Source organism: Artibeus jamaicensis, unplaced genomic scaffold (genome assembly GCF_021234435.1).
Source record: "Artibeus jamaicensis isolate MK-2021 breed Jamaican fruit bat unplaced genomic scaffold, CSHL_Jam_final contig_585, whole genome shotgun sequence".
Lineage (NCBI taxonomy): Eukaryota > Metazoa > Chordata > Mammalia > Chiroptera > Phyllostomidae > Artibeus > Artibeus jamaicensis.
Window position 1 is genome coordinate 19,689,766 of NW_026521894.1, and position 23,839 is coordinate 19,713,604.

At 38.6% G+C, this 23,839-nt stretch overlaps 1 protein-coding gene across 4 annotated transcripts in view; it reads left to right on the top strand.

The window, feature by feature from the left end:
• Positions 1-23,839, top strand: part of CEP126 (centrosomal protein 126) — a 72,832-nt gene that overhangs the window by 20,637 nt on the left and 28,356 nt on the right. For 3 of the 4 annotated variants that reach the window (XM_037139793.2, XM_053670374.1, XM_053670375.1), the window contains exon 4: positions 7,691-7,802. In XM_037139793.2, coding sequence (XP_036995688.2) covers positions 7,691-7,802 — 112 coding nt within the window. Of the gene's footprint in view, positions 1-7,690; positions 7,803-22,318; positions 23,361-23,839 lie in introns of those variants that run through there. The other variant, XM_053670376.1, reaches the window with a different exon arrangement.

The window sequence follows — 23,839 nt, forward strand, 5'->3', positions numbered from 1 at the left end:
GCGGTCTAGATCAGTATACATAATATTCTGCCTGCTGTGTGAGAAAAGGGGGAAATTACAATATGTATTTACATTTGCATAAAGAAACACTGAAAGAATATATGAATAACCAATGAGAACAAGACTGCCAAATGTATTCAGTATCATAATTTTTATTCCTGAATGAATATATTACCTATACAGAATGTTAAATTAGTAATTTAAGAAAGTTCAGTGTAATTTTAAAAATTCAGTGCTATCGGTGAAGAGCAAAAAGAAAGCTACCATATTTTTTGGACTGTAAGATGCACTTTTTGGAGTGTTTTTTTCTTCTAAATTTGGGAGGAATAATGGTTGTTAACACTGCTGTCGAGTTCTGTTTACATTTACATTGGTGAAATACTATGTTATTTATTTTATTAAATATTTTACCACATTTTTTGCTTCAAAATTTTTTCCTATTTTCCTCCTCTAAAACCTAGGTGTGTCTTATGGTCCAAAATACAGGTATGTAAGACAACTATTGTCTGTTAGTTTAGTTTATTCTCAAATTAGGAGAGTTAAACTAAAGATTCACCATGTATGCATGATAGTTGACCCTTCCCCTTGCTATAAAGAAGGGCAACAGATTGGGGGCTCCAGTGGGACCAGAAAATCATTAAAGTGGTAATATTAGAGTAAAAAAATGAGAAGGATTAGAGCTAGTGGGTTAAAGGAAATAATAAAGCCCTAATACACAGTAAGTACTTTAAATTGTTAATGAAAGAGAGGTAGTTACTGGGAGGTCATGAGATAACAGCAACAAGAAACAGTAATGGTGGTTATAAACTGACCTAAATTAGTTTTTAAATTCTCTTTGATAGACAAGTGGCAGAAGTTAATAAAGGCAAATATCAGACTATAATCTAGCATGACTAGATATTCATTAGCAAAGCAAATATAAAACAATTCATACATCTTGTTCAGTAAGCTCAAGAAAGTCCTGGTTCTCTGTGCTTTTAGGTTTTCTGCACCTTAAACGACAAGTCCACTCATGCATACCCAACCACATCCCAGAGACAAAGAATTCTGTGCCTTCTTGCACTGGACAATCGGAAATGTTCCTTTATTAATGTCTGGACACCAGACTGGTTAGAGATCAAACCTCAGGTGCAATTCCTAAGTGTGAAAAGCATAGACCTCCCTAGATGATTATTCTTTGTCCATGCAAAGGTTGGGAGTGATTAAAATATGTTTAGGGAAATCTACTTGTTTTGAATAGCTTTAATTTCAACAAACAAAGCCCATATTTAATAGTCACCAGGCTACTCAACAGGCTATTTTGTTTACCAATAAAAAACCCATTTTGGACATTGATCATGCTACTTAGAAAACAGTCAAAATCTGTAGCTTGATAGTATCTGTCTCAAGAGGATTGGCCCTTTATGATTACAATATCCAGCAAACCATCTCATAATTGTATATTGCTCACTAGTATATTATGCTATTATGCCTCCATTAGGAAAATGGACTATCTCTGGAGTTCAAGTTTGAACTAACCCATATACAATCATATGCTGTTTTTACTGCAACATTTTAGGGTAAATAACAAACATTATAATAGAGGGTTTTATTTTTTTATATTCCATTGATTATGCTATTACAGTTGTCCCCATTTTTCCTCCTTTGCCCCACTCCACCCAGCACTCCTCATTCCTTCTGGTAATCTCCACACCATTGTTCATGTCCATAGGTTATGCATATAAATTCTTTGGCTATTCCATTTTATATATTGCACTTTACATCTCCATGGCAATTCTGTAACTACCTATTTGTACTTCTTAATCCCCTCACCTCTTCACCTATTCCCCTAAACCCCCTTCCCATCTGGCAAGCATCAAAACACTCTCCATATCCATGATTCTGTCCTGTTTTTGTTTGCTTACTATGTTTTTTAGATTCAATTGTTGACGGGTATGTATTGGTTGCCATTTTATTGTTCATAGTTTTGATCTTCTTTTTCTTAAATAAGTCCCTTTAACATTTATATAGTAATGATTTGATGGTGATGAACTTCTTTAGTTTTTTTCTTGTCTGGGAAGCTGTTTATCTGCCCTTCATTTCTAAAGGATAGCTTTACTGGGTAAAGCAATCTTGGCTGTGGTTTCTGCTTTAAATGATTTTGAATATTTCTTGCCAGTTTCTTCTAGCCTGAAAAGATTCTTTTGAGAAATCAGCTGACAGTCTTATGAGAATTCCTGTGTAGTTAATTATCTGCTTTTCTCTTGCTGCTTTTAAGATTTTTCTTTATTTTTAACCTTTGGCATTTTAATTATGAAGTGTCTTGGAGTGAGCCTCTTTGCATCTATCTTGTTTGGGATTCTCTGTGCTTTCTGGAGTTACATGTCTGTTTTCTTCACCAAGTTAGGGAAGTTTTCTTTCATTGTTTTTTCTAATAGGTTTCCAGTTTCTGGCTCTTTCTCTTCTTCTGGCACCCCTATTATGTGAATGTTGGACAACTTGAAGTTGTCCTACAGGCTGTTTATACTACCTTCATTTTGGGGGGTGGTTTTTGGTGGGGGTGATTGGATTCCTTTTTCTTCTTGTTGTTCTGATTGGTTATTTTTTGCTTCTTTATGTTACAAATTATTGATTTGATTCTGTTTCACCCACTCTACTGTTGATACCCTGCAAATTCTTCCTTATTTCAATTAGTGTATCCTTTGTTTCTAACTGGATCTGTTTTTATGCTGTTGAGGTCCTCACTAAATTCTTTGAATATCCTTAAAATCAGTGTGTTGAACTCTGCATCTGATAGATTGCTTAGCTCCATTTTGTTTAGTTCTATTTTGGGTTTTGATCTGTTCTTTCAATTTGGGACGTTTCTCTGTCTCTTCATTTTGGCAGCCTCCCTGTGTTTGTTTCTATGTATTAGGTAGACCTGCTATGACTCCATGTCTTGGTATCATGGCCTAATATAGTAGGTGTCCTATAAGGTGGGGTGGCACAGCCTTCCCTATCACCCAACCTGGGAACTTGAGGTGCATCATTGTGTGAACTGATTATACCCTCCTCTTGTAGTTGAGCCTTGGTTGCTCTTGGCAGGTCAATGGGAGAGATTTACCCAGGCTTGTAAGTTGCAAGGATTGGCTCTGACCGCTGACCACCAACCTCCACCATCTGTGGAGAATCCACTATGCAGAGGCAGGGTGGTGGTGCTCCAACGTGGTCTGTAGCTGTCCAATGGGTGCCTAGTCCCTTGGGTTTCCCAGGTTGTGCAGCCAAGGTCAGCCTCCACCTGTGTTTTGCCCAGGGCCACTCTGCCTGAACTATAAAGCAATCAGAGATGGCTGCTATTTGAGCTGGGCTTGGAGATTCCCAAGTAAAACCAAGGTGTGAATCTAGGCTGTTTGTTGCTAGTGCCATGCCTGGGGCCACTTGTCAAGAGGTATAAGGTTGGGGGTCTGGCAGCTCACTAAGATCAGCTGTTTCTTCTTTGAAAGGATTTAGAAAGTTGTGAAGCTTGAGCCTAGAACAGCCATTCATATGGAAGAGCTACTGTTAACAGCTATAAGTTGGGTGGAACAGAGTCTCAGGGAATCTGCAGGGTGGGTCGAACAGTGTTAGCTAGGTTGATGCAGTCTCAGATGTGGCACCCTTCCAGCTCTGTGGCTCTGCCTGCCTTTCTCTTTGGGAGAAAGCTGTTCCACAGCTTTTGCCTTGATGCCAGACACTTCACTACCTCCCTGTATGCCACTAGTACCTTTCTAGCTGCTACCCAGGTGCTGAAGCTGAGAAGGAGTGGGTCTAAGTAAGTTTATGTGTGGGTTCTTTAACAGGAACTCCTTGGGACTCCAGAAGTTTCTTCCACCAACTCAATCCCTGCTTGTTTTCTCAGCCAGAAATTATGGGGACTTCCTGGCTCTGGTACCCTAGGCTGGGGGCCTGGTATGGGTCTGGGATTCCTCACTCCTGAGATTTCCCTCCTGGGTTTCATCTACCACATTGTGTATGTGGGACCAATCCATTACATGTCTCCCCACCTCCCACCAGACTGGGTGTTTGTGGTTTGTTTAATTTCATAGTCGTCAGACTTTCATTCAACTTGATTTCTACCACTTCTGAGTGATGGTTGTTCTGTAATTTAGTTGTAATTTTGATGTGGTTGTGCGAGGAGGTGAGCTGTGTTTACCTATGCTGCCATCTGGAACGGAAATCTGTAATGGGAGTTTTTAAAGGAGAAAGGAGACTTCCGGCCAAGATGGAGGCATAGGTAGACACACTGCCTCCTTGCACAACCAAAATAAAGACAACAAAAATTTAGAAACAAAAAAACAACTAGAACTGACAGAAAATTGAATTATATGGAAGTCAGACAGCCAAGGAGTTGAAATAGACACGGTAGGCAGGGCAGAGTCAGGTGGCCAAGCAGAGAGGGGTGGCAACACAAGAAATGGTGACACTGGGCGTGCAAGGCACCCTGGGTGCACAAGATGGCAGCATGCAGACCCTAGGTGCGCAGGCGGTGGCTGGCAGACCCCAGGCACATGGTGGCAACGGGCAGACCCAGTGAGGCGGCGATTGTGAAGCAAGGCACTGTGCTCAAGGCAGCTGGCTGACTGGCCAGTGGTCCCACATTCGCACACAGATAAACCAGGCAAAACTGGAGCATGAGACAGACCGTGTAACCCAGGGTCTCAGCTCGGGGAAATAAAGCTTGAAAACACCTGTGGGGGCTGAGGTGCAGGGAGAGACTCCCAGCCTCACAGGAGAGTTCATTGAAGAGACCCACAGAGTGCTAGAATGTACATAAGCCCACCCACATGGGAATCAGCATTAGAAAGGCCCAGTTTGCTTGGGAGAAGTGACAGAGGGACTGGGGTCTGACAGAGAACGGAGCAAGCACCATTGTTCCCTCTGGGACCCCGCCCCACGTACACTGTTATAGCCCAAAGACTGGGTTGACCCACCCTGATGAACATCTAAGGTTCCACCCCCATACATAACAGGCATGACAAGACCAAAAAAAAAATGGCCCAAACGGAAGAACAGATCAAAGCTCCAGAGCAAATACACCTAAGCAATGAATAGATAGCCAACCTATAAGATGTGCAGTTCAAAGCACTGGTGACCAGGATGCTCACAGAATTGGTTGAATTTGGTTGCAAATTAGATGAACAAATGAAGGCTACACTAAGTGAAATAAAGGAAAATGCACAAGGAACCAACAGTGATGGGAAGGAAACTGGAACTAAAATCAATGGAGTGGACCAGAAGGAAGAAAGATATCATCAAAAAGAAAAGAAGGAAGGAACAAAAATTCAAAAAAAATGAGGAGAGGCATAGCAATCTCCAGGACATCTTTAAACATTCCAACATCTGAATTATATTAGTACCAGAAGGGGAAGACAAGAAGCAACAAATAGGAAAGATATTTGAACAAATAATAAAGGAGAACTTCCCCAATCTGGCAAAAAAAACAATAGACTTCCAGGAAATCCAGGAAGCTCAGAGCGTCCCAAAGAAGGTAGATCCAAGAAGGAACACACCAGGGCGCATCATAATTACATTACCCAAGATTAAAATGAAGGAGAGAATCCTAGAAGCAGCAAGAGATAAGGAGACAGTTTACCTACAAAGGAGTTCCCATAAGACTGTCAGCTGATTTCTCAAAAGAAACCTTACAGGCAAGAAGGGGCTGGAAAGAAGTATTCCAAGTCATGAAAGGCAAGGGCCTACATCCAAGAGTGCTCTACCCAGTAAAGCTGTCATTTGGAATAGAAGGGCAGATACAGTGCTTCTCAGATAAGGTCAAGTTCAAGGAGTTCATCATCACCAAGCCCTTACTTACTATACGAAATGCTAAAGGGACTTATCTAAGAAAAAGAAGATAAAAACACATATATAGTAAAATGACAGCAAACTCACACTTATTAACAACCACACCTAAAACAAAAACAAACTAAGCAAACTAAAACAGGAACAGAACCACAGAAATGGAGATCACATGGAGGGATAGCAACAGGGGTGTGTGAGGAAGAGAGAAGGGGAAAAGGTACAGAGACAGTAGGTAGAAAATAGATGGGGAGGACAAGAACAGCATGGGAAATGTAGAAGCTAAAGAACTTAAGACACATGGACATGAACTAAAGGGGGGAATGTGGGTGGGAGAGGGTGTGCAGGGTGGAGGGGAATGAAGGTGGGAAATGGGACAACTGTAATAGCATAATCAATAAAACATATTTTAAAAAAGAATTTAGGTTACACATACACACAAAAAAAGGAGAAAGGAGGAAAGACAGTTTGCATGTGTCAAGCCTTGAATTAAGGGTAGTATGGAAATCAAAGGAAAACCATATCTCCATGTCTGAGCGCTGCAGAAAAAATGTCTGTGGGGGCAACTTTGCCCACAAAGTCCCCTTGTCCACCACGAATGAGAGTGAAACCAAGACATGATCTGCTTGGGGAGGAAAGATGGCCAGTATCTCAAAGGAGAAGGGCCAAGAACCTTTTACTCAATGGGCTTTTATTTGGTTCATTTGCACAACAATACAGGTAAGAATCAAACAATAGATATCATTCAAAGAACTATGAGGGCTTATTCTCAGTCAGGGTCAGATAGCTAAAGAGCCATAAAACTTTGAGGAACAAACTTCTTGCTTGGACTCTTATCATTTAAATAAGAGCATTCTAAACAAAGCAGGTTTCACAGGATTTTACATATTCTTTCTTAGGCCTGAACACCCCTGATCCCACTCTAGCCGGCAAAGGGCTGCACCACCTTCCCCATCATAGGTGTTTAGGCTTAAGTTGATTAGAGCCAGGAAGCGATTCTCCCAGATGAAAATGGGGACTCAGGCTATGTCAGAATAGCCAGGGGGCAAGGGTCCATCACTCCCTCTTTGTTGCAGCCCCCCCGAGTCCTTCCTTGAGGGTCTCCCAAGTAATCATATCTGGCTTACGTTGCCCTTCCTCTGAGGGGTCATACCTGTCTCTGACTAACCGACCAAGCGTTGGGGGCAGGGCATGAAGCAGAAGCAGCGCTTGCTGCCAGAGACAAGCTTTGTGTCCTTAGTGACTTGCATTCCGGAGGTCGTTCACTCAGCCATAGCCATAGGGGGCAGTTACAACTCCTAAAACCAGGCAGAGTGGTTCCCAACAAATGTCCTTAAAAGACAGCTGTTTCAACTCAAAAAAGAAGGTGAAGTAGAGGTGCAAAGTAGTATGTGGATGAATGTGTATATAATTATGACTTTGAACAAGTCACCTTCTGTATGCCCCAGTTTCTTCAGGTGCAAAATGTAGATTCAAATAACATCCTATGCCTCGTAGGCCATAGTGAGTATTAAATTAGATAATACTTATAAAGTGCTTATAAATAGCTTTGCCTTTTCTTCATAAGAATATTTATAAATTTTGTAAGAAATTTATGGAACTCTGTCATGAAATACAATGAGTTTTTCATGCCAGAACAAAGAATCTGGACATTCTCAAAGTTTCTTTTTTTCCAGATAAATATTCTTAAAATTGGTAATAAGAATTTTCAGGTAACAATTTCCCTTTAGGGATTAGATTTCTAAATTTAAACTACTTAAACTATTCTAAAATTTTTTTCTATTTACCAAAGTTTTAAAGTAGTATTTTTATCACTGACCAATTAAATTATATGTCAAGAGATCATTGAAGTTGAAGTGATTCTGTGCTATTTGATCTTTCTTTATTATCCCCTTAGTTTTTCAAAAACCAGTGCCTCCATTAGAAGAGGCCCTCAAACAAATTCAAGAATCCAACTTAAAATCAAAAGTGAACTTTTCTTCTTCCTACAGACCAACAATAAACCAGAGGTAAGTAATTTATGATTATTGTATGTAATTATTAGTAGCTTTTTAGTTGCTGAATTTGTAGGCCTTCTCATCAGTTACTCCTTCCTCCTGTTTTAGTTACTATTTTACTTTTCACTGATTAAATTAAGGTAGAGTGGAATATAAATTGCTTCAAGAATAAGGCACACAAAAAAAAGAATAAGGCACAATTTTTAATCTGGTTTTTTTTTTTGATATTACAATGCTGCTTATATTGAATTTTTATGGAAACTGTCATCAAAACCATTTTAAAATATTAATATTATTATTCATCTTTACCAAGATGAAAAAAGTTTGTTAAATTGTAATGATATAATTTTAAGCAAAAGGAGTAATTCTATGGTAGAAATGGGTTTTTCCTCACTGAAAATCTTTTCTTGGTGCGTTGTAAAGGCTGGAGTCTCCCACTTCATCTTCAGATTAGCTAAATGAGTTGTCTAGAAGCAATAGGATGAACAAACCAACTACAGAGTACACTCTGACATCCTGTATTTTCCATTCATTTACTATAAATGTTGAAGCTACTACATGCATAGCACTAGATTGAGCATTGTAAAGGGGATATGAAAAAGTATAACACTGTAAAATACAATCGCTACTATATGTTCCAGAAGAGGAGTGAAATAATGCTTCAAAAGTATACAATAGTACCTAACAAGTATTGATAATAACATTTAATATTTATTTATATAAAATTAGCTATAATTCAGGTTTAAATTGTTAATATTTTACCTGTACATATTATTTACTAAAGTACCTCTATTTTTTAGAATACCTGTGGCTAGTAGTTCCCTTGATCATAGTTCAGGACAGTTAAATTCATCCTCTCAGTTTTCAGTATAGTTCACAAAAGACCTCATGGAATAGGAGGATACACTTCAGCAATACTTTGAAGGAAATAGGAGTTAATCACGAAGCAAGTGGGTAGGTGGCACTGCAAACAGAGAGATGAGCATATACAAAGGCCAGGAGTAATAGAAGGAAAGATGTGTTTTAGGAGTAAGAGTATGGCTGAATGATAGAATGAAATATGCCAATACCTTGGCTACATATGAGATTGGTGAGATAAATTTATCTGTATGCTTAGGAATATAATCTTCATCCTGAGATTTTAAGAGATGCCAATGAAGCATTTTAAGCCAATAGGTGATAAGATCATTTTTTCTTACTTAACATATTTCAATTTATTGTGAACAAGTATGGATAATGGACTGAAGAGGACAAAAAGTTATTTCATCATATGTAATTGAAAGTATATGGGTCTTGAGCTAAAGAGAACGATCTAAGCTTAAGATTTTTGAAACTAACACCATAGATGAGCCGAATCATGAAGAATATGTGCTGTGATGACAAGACTAGGATAGAACACAGAAGAACAGCAACATTTAAAAAGTAAAAAAAAAAAAAGAAGAAGCTTGCAAATAGGAATAGAATGGTTGATATAGGACTATGAGAGGGAGGTATCATGGAAACAAAGAAAGGGTAGAGTTTCATGGGGTAAAAAACAAGTTATGGAGATTAAATGACTTCTAGGGAACCAATAGCAAAAGTTACATCCACCAGGATCCTGGCAAAAAAACAGGTGGCTCGTTCAAAAGGGGTAACTAAAAAGAGGTTAATAAAGGGACTGGGAAGCCAACTAAGGTTGGTGAAGCACCACTAGAACTGACAACAAAGTCAGTATTACCAGCATAGACCTGAACTGAGGAGAGTTATATCTATAGAAGAGGGCTGCCAGGTTAGCCCCGTGGTCCTAGGTAGAGAAACATTTCCACTGCTAACCAAGCCTAGCAGAGAGGAAGCCAGAGGAGTAATTATCAAAAACCTCTTTTCTCTGTCACCCTCCCATTTCTTGCTAGTGACTTCCTTTGGCCAAACTCAGCCATAAGGTAAAAACCCAAGGATAATTCAGTCTCTGCTTGGCAGAGACAAGCAGAGAAGTGAACCTGGAGGGGCAAAGAGAGGAAATCCAGCATAGAAGCAATGTGTCACTATACTCCACAACAAAAAAGTCACACTGGTAACTTTTGTCAAAGCAGTGTTATTGGAGGATGGGGCCAGAAAAGAAATTGCAATGAGTTGTAAAGAAATAGAGCAAGAAAGTAAAGATAGTAAGTGTAGCTTGGCTATGAAATGAAAAAAGTGATAGAGCAATAGTCTGTCAGAATACAAATGTAAATGATATGGTCCTCTCTCCAAGAAAGTTCTGCAGTTAAATTATATAATACTGTGTAATGATAGTTACATTGTAATACATATGTAATACCATATAAAGGGGACTGTTTCAGAAATATTAGCATAATGATAAAGAAGTACAAAATTTAAAGCTGTGAAGAAGACTAAAGGGATGAGTATGAATTGTCTACTAAAGAAGCATATGTTGAATTTAGGCATGTTTAGGCCCACAGTGTTGTACAAGGCACAGACCCCTAAGGACACAGAACTTGTTCAGAGTGGCAGAACTATGGGATGTGTTGCTGGTAGGACAGGAAATGATCTTGAATATAGATTGGGATTAGATTTGAAATGCTACGTGTTCGGCTATAAAGCTTGAACTTTATCATATAACTTAGAGAATCAGTGGAGATATTTAAGCAGGGAGTATTATAATCCTCTTTATTATTTTAGAAAGATAACTGGTGTGAATGCTGGAGAATGAAGAGGAGAGGAATAGGAGGAAAGGACATCAGAAAAAATAGTGTGATAATCCAGGGGATAGGTTATTACTGTCCAAACTAGAATAGCACTATTTTGTATAGTGGAGAAAGGACACCTGATAAAGAATAAAAGTACTTTGAATAGTTAGAAGAAAAGGATGAGAAAGGAAAGAAATGAAATGCTTTTCACAATGCAGAGAAGTGACATAAATAAGAGTTTAAAAATGTTGATCAAGTAGAAGTGCAAGAATTAGAGTATGGAGAGAATAGTGGCAGGAAAATCAGAAGGATCCAACTATGAATTTAAAAGGACTAATGTTAAAATCATAATAATGAAGTAGAAAAGAAAAATAGAATGAAAGAATAGATTATGACTTTGGTATACAATGGATTAAGGAAGATGGAATAAGGAAAATGGAAAAAGCAAAAAAAAATTCAAAAGCATCTGAAATTTTGATTGGGGCGATTGGGTAACTTTAAAAATAAAAGGGAATATAATGAAAAACAACAGGTTTGGCAAGACATTGCTAAGTTTTATGAACTGAGTTTTATTGGTGAGTTTTAAGCCTTCTGAACTGAGGTAAACATCTAAATAGAAATGCATAAAAAATAAAAACAAATTGACCTGAGATTAAATGAGAGGCCAAGGCTATATAGAAATAGATTTGAAAGTCAAGATTATATATGTTGTTGCTTAATTTTTATATGTACTTATGTCTCCCCAACCAGATTGTAATATTTTAGAGAACAGTAGCCAACTCTTACACCTGTAGTGCTTAGCTCAATGTTATGCATGTTGGAGATAGTCAATAAATACTTTGAATGGAGGATTACTGACATAAGTGAACACTTCCCGGAAAGTATAAACTTGACCTGAAACTTAATAGATGAGAAGGATATACATTAGAGACAAACACTGAGAAGTCCAGACAGAGGAATTAAGTAGCTTGTGAAAAGGCAGGAAGGCATGAAAGGACATTTTATGTTAAGGTAGCTGAAAATAGTTCAATTTGTAGAGCAGGTACTTTCAGAAGGTAGGTTGGTTGAAAAAGAAGATTTGAGTCAAATCATAAAGAGTCTTATTACAGTTTGTCCTGAAAGAGTTACTGAAAATTTTGAAGCAAGAATACAACATTCATATTTTAGAAATATTGCTAGAACATGAAAGAATAGAGTAAGACTAAAACTGGGAAAAATCAGATAAAGTGGTGCTTCAGTTAACAAAAATGATGACTTCATGAGAGTTATTAGGAGGTTGAATCAACATGATTTGCTAATGGTTTAAGAATGGGAAGGCGATTGAGAAGAGTCAAGGATGACTCTGGAATTAGGTATGGTTGATTAATGAACAGTGCAACCATTTATCAAAATGAGGACTATTGGAGAGGAAGCTGTTTGAGGAAGGGAGTAACTGGAAAAAACAAAGTAAATTGTGGGTTTGAGACACTTATAGGATATTCCATGGTCAGTTTCTCATGGTTTGAAATCTGGGCCACAAATACAGATATGAAGGTTGCCAATTAATAGATGATACTAAAATCATAGTTCAGTACCCACCATTGGTAATCTTGGGTTCAGCTAAACAAACTCCCATGACTATGATAAGCAGCATTTGGCTTCAAACAGAGGACAGAAAACACCTCATGTCAACAGTCAACATTCTTCAATAGGAGGATTCTTCAGGCAGGCCACAAAGCATTAAGGAGTTAGGGTTTTTTTCCTTTAAATTATTTTTTTTTCAATTATAGTTGACATACATTATTATATTAGTGTCAGATATACACCCCAGTGATTAGTCATTGTATAATTTCTAAGTGATTATCCCAATAAATCCTGTACCCATCTGATACCATATATAGAGATTAGAATATTAATGACTATATTCCCCACGCTGTACTTTACATCCCATGACTATTCTGTAACTACCAAGTTGTACTTCTTAATCCCGTCACCTTTTTCACTCATCCCCCCCAAACCCCCTTCAATGTGGCAATTGTCAAAATGTTCTCTGTATCTATGAGTCTGTTTCTGTTCTGCTTATTCACTTATTTTGTTTTTTAGATTTGATCAATAATAGATATGTATTTATTATTTATATTTTTTCATTTTAAACCTGTTTATTGGGAAACACTCTAAAACACATCATACACAAAAAAATAATCATACTGCATGAAAGGACATAACAGCATAAAATAAATTATTAATTTCCTTGCCTCACAGAATATTCTTTTCCTCTTTTTTGAGGAATGGATTTTTTATTTTTTAAAGTATATTTTATTGATTATACTATTGCAGTTTTCCCAATTTCCCTCCTTTATTTTCCCTCCACCCTGTATCCCCCAACCCTCCAGCATTCCCCTTCCTTAGTTCACGCCCATTCCTTAGGGGTGTACATGTAAGTTCTTTGAATTCTTTGTTTCCTGTACCATTTTTTACTTTTCCCCATCTATTTTATGCCAACCAATTATGCTTCTTCTTCCCTGTACCTTTCCCCCCATTCTTCTCCTCCCCCTTCCCACTGAAAACCCTCCATGTGATATCCATTTCTCTGATTCTGTTCCTGTTCTAGTTGTTTGCTTAGTTTTTGTTTTCATTGTTTTTCTTTTTGTTTAGGTTCATTTGTTGATAGCTGTGAGTTTGTTCTCATTTTACTGCTCATAGTTTTTGATCTTCTTCAATTTCTTAGATAAGTCCCTTTAACATTTCATATAATAAGGGCTTGGTGATGATGAACTCCTTTAACTTGACCTTATCTAGAAAGCACTTTTTTTGCCCTTCCATTCTAAATGATAGCTTTGCTGGATAGAGTAATCTTGGGTGTAGGTCCTTGCCTTTCATGACTTGGAATACTTCTTTCCAGACCCTTCTGGCCTGTAAGGTCTCTTTTGAGAAATCAGCTGATAGTGTAATAAGAATTGCTTTGTAGGTAACTCTCTCCTTTCCTCTTGATGCTTTTAAGATTCTCTCCTTATTTTTAATCTTGGGTAACTTAATGATGATGTGCCTTGGTGTGTTCCTTTTTGGGTCCAACTTGTTTGGGACTCTCTGGGCTTCCTGGACTTCTTGGAAGTCTATTTCCTTCACCAGACTGGTGAAGTTTTCCTTCATTTGTTCAAATAAATTTTCAAATTCTTGCTCTTGTTCTTCTTCTTCTCGCACCCCTATAATTCAGATATTGGAACATTTAAACTTGTTCTGAATGTTCCTAAGCTTCTCCTCATTTTTTTTTGAATTCTTGTTTCTTCATTCTGTTCTGGTTGGATGCTTATTTCTTCCTTTTGTTCCAAATTGTTCATGTGAGTCCTGGTTTCATTCCTCTCATTTTTGCTTCCCTGAATATTTTGCTTTATTTCACCTTGGGTATCTTGCATTCGTTTTTTCATTTTTCAACCAAGCTCAATCAGATCTGTGAACATTTTGATTACCAGGGCTTTAAATTCTTCATTAGATAGGTTAACTATCTCCTCATTGCTTAGTTCTCTTTCTGAGTTTTGCTCTGTTCTTTCATTTGGGCCATATTTCTTTTTCTCAGTGCACCTGTGAAGTTGTAAGGGGTGGGGCCTTAGGTATTCACCTGGGCAGGGCAATCCTCCTTGCTATGCTGTGATGCTGCCTGTGGGGGAGGGGCCATAGAGAGAGCAATGCAGCTTGCCTGCTTGGCTCTAGCTCTACTTTGTGACACACTTTAACTCTGTGTGAGACTGGGAGTTTCTCCCACCATGGCAACCCCCGCCGTAGTCCACAGTGAGCTCTGACTCTCAGTTTCTCGTTCAGTCCACCCCACTCTTGCAGTCCACCACCTTGCCTCAGGTTCTCTCTGTCTGCCCATCTTACTGGTCTGGTTGGTTTGGTTGGTCTGGTTGACTTTCTTTAATTCCTTGGTTGTCAAAGTTCCATGCAATTTGATGTTCTGGCACTTCCGGTTGCTTATTGATTTTAGAATGGTTGTTACCCTCCTTTTAGTTGTGCAAGGAAGGTAAGGGTTTCTACCTATGCCTCCATCTTGGCTAGAACTCTGTTGTTCATATTTTTAATATTTTTTTCGTCTTAAAGAAGATGCTGTAACATTTTATATAATAGTGGTTTGGTAGTAACGAATTCCTTTATCTTTTTCTTGTCTGGGAAGCTCTTTATTTGTCCTTCAATTCTAAATGGTAGAGTAATCTTGGTTGTAGGTCCTTGCTTTTCATCACTTTGCACATTTCTTGTCAATCCCTGCTAGCCTGCAAAGTTTCTGATGAGAAACCAGCTGACAATTTTATGGGAGCTAACTGCTTTTCCCTTGTTACCTTTATGATTTTCTCTTTGTCCTTAACCTGTACCATTTTAATTTTATGTGTCTTGGTGTGGGCCTTTCTGGGTTCATCTTGTTTGGGAATCTCTGCACATCCTGGACTTGTATGTCTATTTCCTTCATCAAGTTAGGAAAATTTTTCTGTCATTATTTTTTCAAATAGGTTTTCAATATCTTGCGCTCTCTGTTCTTCTTCCAGCACCCCCATGATGTGAATGTTGGTACACTTGAAGTTGTCCTAGAGATTCATTAAACTGTCTTCATTTGGGGGAGGGGGGATCCTTCTGTGGTTGTTATTCTTTTGACTGGGGGTTTTCTGCTTCCTTATTTTCCAGAGATCTCTGATTTGATCCTCTGTGCTTAGCTACTACACTGTTGATTCTCTGTAATGTATTCTTCATTTGTGACTGGTTCTTTTTTATGTGCTTCTGTCTCTGTTTTTATGTCTCCTCTATGTCAAAATTCTCATTAAGTTCACCTATTCTTGCACTAAGTTAATTGAGCATTCTTATCAGTGTTCAGTGTTTTGAATTCTGCATCTAGTAGATTGCCTGTCTCTATTTAGTTTAGTTGTTTTTCTGGAGTTTTCGATTTGGGACCTGTTTCTTTGTTTCCTCATTTTGGCAGCTTCTCTGTGTTTATTTCTATGTATTAAGTAGAGCTGCCAGATCATAGAGTGGCCTAATGTAGTGGGTGTTCTGTGGGGTCCAGTAGCACAGCCTCACCAATCACCGAAGCTGGCACTCCCCATGTGGGCTGTGTACAACCTCCTTTTGTAACTGAGCTTTGATTGCTGTTAGCATGTCAATGGAAGGAATTTACCCCAAGAACAATCAGCTGCAAGGACTGGCTGTGACCACTGACATCCAACCACCATTGAGAATCAGCTCTGCTGGGACCCACCCCATAGAACAGGACTAACTTCAGCAGAGCCGTGGTTCCCCGTGAGTTTGCCCCTTGAGTGTGTTGCTTCTGGATGTCTTTTGGTGGTAGACGACCTGCTTCACCATGATCTGAAACTGTCCACTGGGTGTGCTGGGTCTGGGCCCTCCTAGGAGGTGTAAGCCAAGCTCAGCTGCCGCCTGTGTTCTGCCCAGGGCCACTAGGCTTGAGCTACAAAGCAAGTTGAAAATGGCTGTTATTTGTGCTGGTTTTGAAGGTGCCCAGGCAAAGCCAAGCTGCAAACCAAGGCCAGCTGCTGGTACTTGCCAGTCCTAAGGCCACTTAAGGAGAAGTACCATGCACGCTGAAGCCATATGTTGCTTGTTTGAGAGATTTTAGGGAAATGTGAAGCATAAGTCAAGACAAGCCATTACAGTTGTATGGAAAAGCCACTGGAAACAGTTTGGCCTTGACTGCTGTGGCTCAGTGGGTTGGGCATCATCCTGAAAACTGAAAGGTCACCAGTTCAGTTCCCAGTCTGGGTGCATCCTGGGTTGCAGGCCAGGTCCCCCAGTTGGGGGCATGCAAGAGGCAAACAACTGACATTTCGTTCACCCATCAGTGTTTCTCTCCCACTCTTTCCCTCTCTTTTCCTCTCTCTCTAAAAAATAAATAAACAAAATATTTTTTAAAACAAAAGAAAAGAAAGAAAGAAACAGTTTGGATTGGACCAAAAGTTAGTTGAAAAGGCCTCAGGGAATCACCAGGGCAGGGTAAACAGTGTGAGTCAGGTCAGTGGAATCTCATATGGTACCTGTCTGCCAGCTCTGCAGAAGGGATGGCTCCGCAAAGACACAATGCCTTCTGTCAGCCCAACTATCACCCTGACGGCAGACAATATGTCTCTGGTGACTTTCAAGCTATTGCCCCAGTGCTGGAGCTCAGAGGGAGTGAGTCCAAGTAAGTTCATGAGTGGGCCCTTTAGGAGGAACCGCTGGGACTATGGCTGTTGTTTGTTTTCCTCAGCCTCAACACCCATTGGTTTTTACAGCCAGAAGTTATGAAGACTTCTCTCCCTGGCCCTGGAAGTAGGCAGCCTGTTTTGGGGCTGGGACCCCCTCACTCCTCAGGAGGGATTTCTGTAGCCAAGATATCCCTCCCAAATTTTATTTGCCACACATGGATATGGAATGAGCCTAGTCTGTGTCTCCATTCCTCCTACTAATCTGATGTGGCTTCTTCTTTAAATCCCTAGTTGTAGGACTTCCATTCAGCTATATTTCAGTTATTTCTAAATGATGGTTGTTCTGTAGTTGTGGGAGGAGGTGAGCACCACATCACATTTACCTATGCTGCCACCTTGGCTAGAAATCTCAAAGGGCTAGTCTTTACTATGCCCTTCGCACAAAAGCCAGCTCAGCTGTAAGGAAAAGATGTCACAATGGGTTGGCAGATAGACACTTCGGGTTAGAAATCCCGTGTTTCAAACTAGACCAATATTTCTTGTAATGGCTCCATGTAAATAGCTCCCAGGTCCATGCAAGAGACATAGCCAACCAGTTATAAAACTACCACTCTCAGAGAAACCCAAAGCTATAGCTTCCTACCAGATACCTATGGTTTATTAACAGTCCTCTCAGTCCAGATGCAGTTTACCAATGAAGGGTCATTTTTAACATACCTTATAATATAGCTTAAATCCTACTAATAATCCAGGGAAACAGGTTTATCCCAAAGCCACATTGCTTTGGGATAAAGAGAAGAACAGATTTTGTAACTCTTCGGTCACATAGAGGTATATATAAGATCACACAGGCAATATAAATAAGATTACATAGAAAGTATATATGAATATATAAGCAAAGAAGAGGGCCACATGTCTCTCAAAAATTCTAACATATAAAGGAAAGCAAAGAGAGACCCTGAGAAGCAACAGTGGGAGAAGTAAAAAATAATTAGGAAAGCATGACGATACGGAAACCTTCAGAAAGATAGCAGTCAAAAGTGTCTATTTTTGCAATTATTAGGTTAATTAGTTAATCATTAGCAAAATCAGTACAGTGAAGTGGTAGAGGTAGAAGCTAGATAGCAGTGTGTTCTGGGACACATAAAAGTTAAGGCATTGCAGACAATATACTTCTAGATCTCTTATGGAAAAGCTTATCTGAAAAGGGAAGATGGCAGACAATTAAGGAGGGTTTTAGAGTCCAAGGGGAATTTAGAGTGATGAAAATTCCAAACCTTTCAGTGTAAAAGTAATGTGCATTATTGTATACAGTTTTCACTCTCAGGTTTCTTTTTCTGTGTATCAGTTGTTATCCTTTATGTTATCAGATATTTTTAATTATAAAGTTTTTTGTACTATGAATTAAAAGATAGACTTTAGTAATTAACAGTGTACAGTTTCTTAAAGTCCTACTAGAAGAGGGAGAATATCAGAACAATTTTGATTTCCCTTTTGCAAGCAAACATATAGTTATCATTATACCAAATTTGTGCTAGGACCATTGAATAACATATATCATCTTAGCTTTATGAGAAATTGTCCTCATTCTAAATTAGAATATATAGTTTTCATACTATTATTGTAATATACTATATTATAATAAACTATTATGACAAAGACTTCATGATACCTCTATCTGTACATATATATATATATATACACACACACATATAAATGTTATGTATGTGAAAACCACAGGTGTATACAATTTATAGAGAAAACACTATGGTTTACTTATTAAAAAGTTCAACTTCACATAATTAGCAATATTAAATAATGTGTGTGAAAATACCTCAAACTATAAAATGCTATACAAATATGAGATATTGAAATATCAATGATCAGGTATAAGGTTAATAGAAATATTTATATGTACTGTTTATCACAAATATAATTAAGCTGAACATATTCATGAGCTATTGTTACATTAAAAATATATTTTCTGTGGAGTACAAACCTAAAATGCACTGAGAAATAAAGTACAGTCATGTACCATTTAATGACCAGGATATATTCTAAGAAATGTGTAGTTAGGCAATTTTGTCATTGTATAAACATCATAGTGTTCATACACAAACCTAGATGCTATAGTCTACTACAGACCTAGGCTATAGTCTACTACATCCTAGGCTACAAGCCTGTACTGGTTGTTACTATACAAAACAACATGAAATTAAATTAAGCACAAGTGAAAATGATACAATCAATAGACACAGTATTGAACAATAATTAAATTAATTTAAAAAATAGACACAGTAAAAACCAAGATGTAAGAGGCTGCTGGCAGTATAACGTGGCACATGTTTTACAGTAAATTTTTTGTAAGTAAAAAGAGCATACTCTAAAAAAACAGTTAAGCTCTCCCCCACAGACTTCTGGTCAAGATGGAGGCATAAGTAAACACAGCTTGCATCCTTGTGCAACCACAGCAAAAATTATGACTAAACTACAGAACAACTATCATCCAGAATTGTCAGAAAATAGACCTGTATGGAAGCCCAACAACCAAGGAATTAAAGAAATCACATTCATTCATACCAGTAGGAGGGACAGAGACATGGAACAGGTGGTCCCATACCCACATGTGGTCATGTGATAGATAAAAATTGGGACAGATATATCAGGAGTGAAGGATCTTAGCACTGCACCAGACCACCCAGCCCAGCGTTCCAGTGCCAGGAAGATAAGTCCCCATAAGTTCTGGCTGCAAAAACCAGTGGGTGTTGGGGTGGCAGAAGCAACTCAGGATTCTCAGGTGTCTCCTCTTAAAGGGTCCACAATAGACTTAGGACTTATGCAGACTCACTCCCTCTGGGATTCAGCACTTGGGCAGCAGCCTGAAGGGCATCATTGGCATACAGGGAGAAACTGAAGTCTCTGGCATCAGGGCAAGTGCAAGGGCACAGCTTCCTCACGGACAAAACTCCAGAGGACAGGCAGGGGCCATTGTCCTTTTCTGAGCCTTCTCTCACACAGAGCCACATGTCTGAGACTCCATCAACCTGGTTCACACAGGTTGCCCCACCCAAACAATTACCTAAGTCTCTACCCCATCCAACTTACGGGCACACTTTCCTAATTAGGCCTCACTACTAAGAGAGAGTCAAAGCAGCTCTACCTAATACATAGAAACAAACACAGGAAGACTGCCAAAATGAGGAGACAAAGAAATATGGCCCAAATGAAAGAATAAAACAGAACTCCAGAAAAAGAACTAAACAAAATGGAGGTAAACAATCTATGAGATGCTGAGTTCAAAACACTGGTTATTAGGATATTCAAGAAATTCATTGGATACTTCAACAGCATAAAAAATACCCAGGCAGAAATACAGGTTACACTAAGTGAAATAAAAATTTGCAGGGAATCAACAGTAGAGTGGATGAATCCAAGAATCAAATCAGCAATTTGGAACACAAGGAAGAAAAACAATTCAATCAGAACAGCAAGAAGAAAAAAGTCCAGAAAAACAAGGATAGGGTAAGAAGCCTCTGGGACAACATTAAATGTTGCAACATTCAAATCATAGGGTACTGGAAGGAGAAGAGAAAGAGCAAGAAATTGAAAATTTATTTGGAAAAAAAATGTAAGAAAACTTCCCTAATTTGGACAAATAAATATATACACAAGTGCAGGAAGCACAGAGAGTCCCAAACAAGTTGGACCCAAAGAGGACCACTCCAAGACAACATCATAATTAAAATACCAAAGATTAAAGGTAAAGAATCTTAAAAGCAGCAAGAGAAAAGCAGAGTTACCTACAAAGGAGTTTCCATAGTCTGTCAGCTGATGTCTCAAAAGAAACTTTGCAGGCAAGAAGGGACTAACAAGAAGTATTCAAAGATGAAAAGCAAGGACCTACAACCTGGATTATTCTATCCAGCCAAGCTATCATTTAGAATAGAAGGGCAGATAAAGTGCTTCCCAGACAAGGTAAAGCTAAAGGGGTTTTGTCATCAATGAGCCCTTGTTATATGAAATTTAAAGGGATTTATTTAAGAAAAGGAAGAAGATCAAAACTATAAATGGTAAAATGACAACAAACTCACAAGTATCAGCAACTGAATCTAAAAAACAAAGTAAGAAAGCAGAACAGAAACAGAATCATACATATGGATATCATTTGGAGGTTTATCAGCTGGTGGGGGGAGAAGACAATAGGGGAAAACATGCAGGGATTATGAACTACAAATTGGTAGGTAGGTATAGAATAGGCAGGAAGAAGTTATGAATACATAAGAAATGGATACATGTATTCTTATGTATTCTTCAGCTATGTTCTGTATAGCTGAAGAACTTATATACATGACCCATGGACGTGAACTAAGGGGGCAATTGCTGGAGGGAGTGGGGAATACTGAGTGGAGGGAGGAAAGAGGAAACAATTGGATAACTGTAATAGCATAACCAATAAAATATATTTAAAATATATAAATAAAAGAACAATTAAGAGCATAGTATAGTAATGCATAAACAAGTAACAGTCATTTATTAACATTATCAAGGATGATGTATTATACATAATTGTATGTCCTGTACTTTTATATGACTAGCTGTACAGTAGTTTGTTTACACCAGCATCACAGCAGACAGGTGAGGAATGTGTTGGACTAACATGATACAATGGCTACAACATCACTAGATGATACAGATTTTTTATTTCCATAATAATCTTACATATTTTGGGGTCTGTTTTTGACCAGAATATTATTATATAGCAATAACTGTGAAGTCAAGAAAAAGGGAACTCCAAAGAAATGGGGATAGATCAGTATTTATAAATAATTAATTGTTCTAATATGGAAAATATTAATATTAGATAAAAATAATATAAGATGTTAGTAATGTGGTAATCTAAAGGAAAAATTATATAAAAAATGAAAGGTATTCTAAGCATAAGCCTCAAGAAAAAGTAGATAATGTGTTCATATGAAAATCAAATTTGCCTCAGGAAATAATGAGATACATGGATAATAAGGGACTTACATTAAACACATAAGTAATCAGCTTTCCACCACACCCAAATCTTTATCACAAAGGTAGTATACTTAACCTTTCTGGTAGATAGATGTAAGGTAAAAGAAGCTATATTTACTCTCATGTTAAATTTTTTTACTTTAAATGATGTTGTTCAATATCTATCTCCAATATCCATGTATTTGTGGTGAGACCATAAATTCTAAAACACAGGCTACACTGAGAAATCTGGCCAGACCAGAGAAGTGGTCTATTGCACTTCTGTTTGCCCTTTGTACTAGATAATCTGGTTTAATGCAAACCAGATTATCTAGCCTATATTCATTATCCATGTGACCATCAGACTTCCAAAAGGTGAAAATATTGTAAGAGCAAGGATGAGAAAAGGGGAACCTGAATAAACTATGTACATTTCTTGGCCCATATGAGAGCACACTGATTGAACAAAGATCACGCATGGACCCTAAGGACAAAAAATAATATTAATCAAAAGCATAGAGGCAGCCCAATGTATAAAAAAAAAAACATCTTAATAAGGCTCTCTCTCTACCTGCCTGTCCAAATGCTTTTCCACCTGTGCAGATCCATTCCTGCCTGTCCAGCTGTCTCCACACCTTATCCCTACTTACCTGATCAGCGGTCTCCTTCACGGGCCCCATTGCTGTCCCACCACTCCCAAATTCTTCCCAGCTATCCAACTGTTTCTTCCACCCGCCAGCCCTATATCTTGCCTATCCGCCCATCTGTCCCCTCTGCTCTTCGGAAGACCTTTTTACCAGCCCCATTGTTGTCCAACCCAATTAAATATCTTCCTCGCCCTCCAGCCCCAGTTACTCCCAGCTTTTCTAGCAGTTTCCCTTTTCTACCAGCCCCAATTCCTTCTGGCCCACCTGACCATTTACCACAGCCACCCCGAAATTCCCCAACCATTCCCAATTCTGCCTCCCAGAGCAAATTATTTCACAAAACTTTCAGGCACAGACATTTTCTTCCAGCACAACATTGTACACCAGCCACTCTAATGCCTGCCCTTGTTCGCCGTTCCCTTCCAGCTCACCTGGTTGTTTCCCCAACCCCTTTGGAAGCTCCCCCAGTTTTGAAGCCTTCTGGTTTATTCAGTCATCCCTCTCATCAAATGGTCCCCACTCGTTCTTATAGTACTTCATTGTCTGAACATCCTGCTAGCTTAGAACCCTTTCAGTCAGTCCAGCAATCTCTTCCAGAGACCACATTATCAGATCTTCCCCAGGCATTTGCAGACCACCCACCTGCCTCGATTCCCTCTCTTCCACCTCCTTGTCATTCTCCATCCTCTTCTTTGTCTTCACCTTCTTCTACATCCTCTTCTTCACCCTCTGTACAGCGTTCTTCTTCATCCATTCTTGCTTCTCCTTCACCTTCTTCCTCCTCCTGTCCATCCTTACCTCCCTCATCTAACCCTCCTTTTTCCTCACCTTTGCATTCAACTCCCTCTCCATGTTTACTTCCCACTTATTTAGATTTTCCGTCTCCAATTTCTCCTGTATCTTCTTCCTTTATTATTTCTTCTTCCTTTCCCCCTATGCTTCACTCTCCCTCTCTTTCTACCTCCCCATCTCCTTTTATTCCCATCCATTCCTTTAATCCTCCTCCCTGGGGGAAGAAAGTAGAGAAGAGAAGAGAAGCAAGTGGAGTAGCGAAGAAAGAAATAGAGAAGAAAAAGTTGAGAGACGACAACTGTAAAGGTAAATAAATTGAGTTTATTAGATATTTCATAGCTTTAGCAATATTTTGTTTGGGAAGGGCAAAGAAAGAAATGAAGAAAAATGAGAGATGGCAACTTTAAAAGTAAATAAATTGAGTTTATTAGATATTTTGTAGATTTAGCAATATTTTGTTTGGGAAGGGTAACTGAAGGAAGGAATATGTAAGAGTAGAAAGGCCTAAAATGAAGAGACAGAAACATACTTTCAATGTTCAGAAATTTGTGTTAAATAACTTCTTGCTCTGATTTCCCCGTGGTCACAAAAAGATAGTCAGGAATCTAGTACTCATTGACCCAGACTATTTCAGTTTGTCCAAATAAAGATATATATGGGTGTTGGAGATAGGTATATGTTGCATACCTCACCTTCCAAAACATTTCTGCCTTCACTGACTTTAGTAATTGAATTCAAATGAATTAGAAAGAAATGCCCTTGAGATTCACACTAATGGCCCCAGT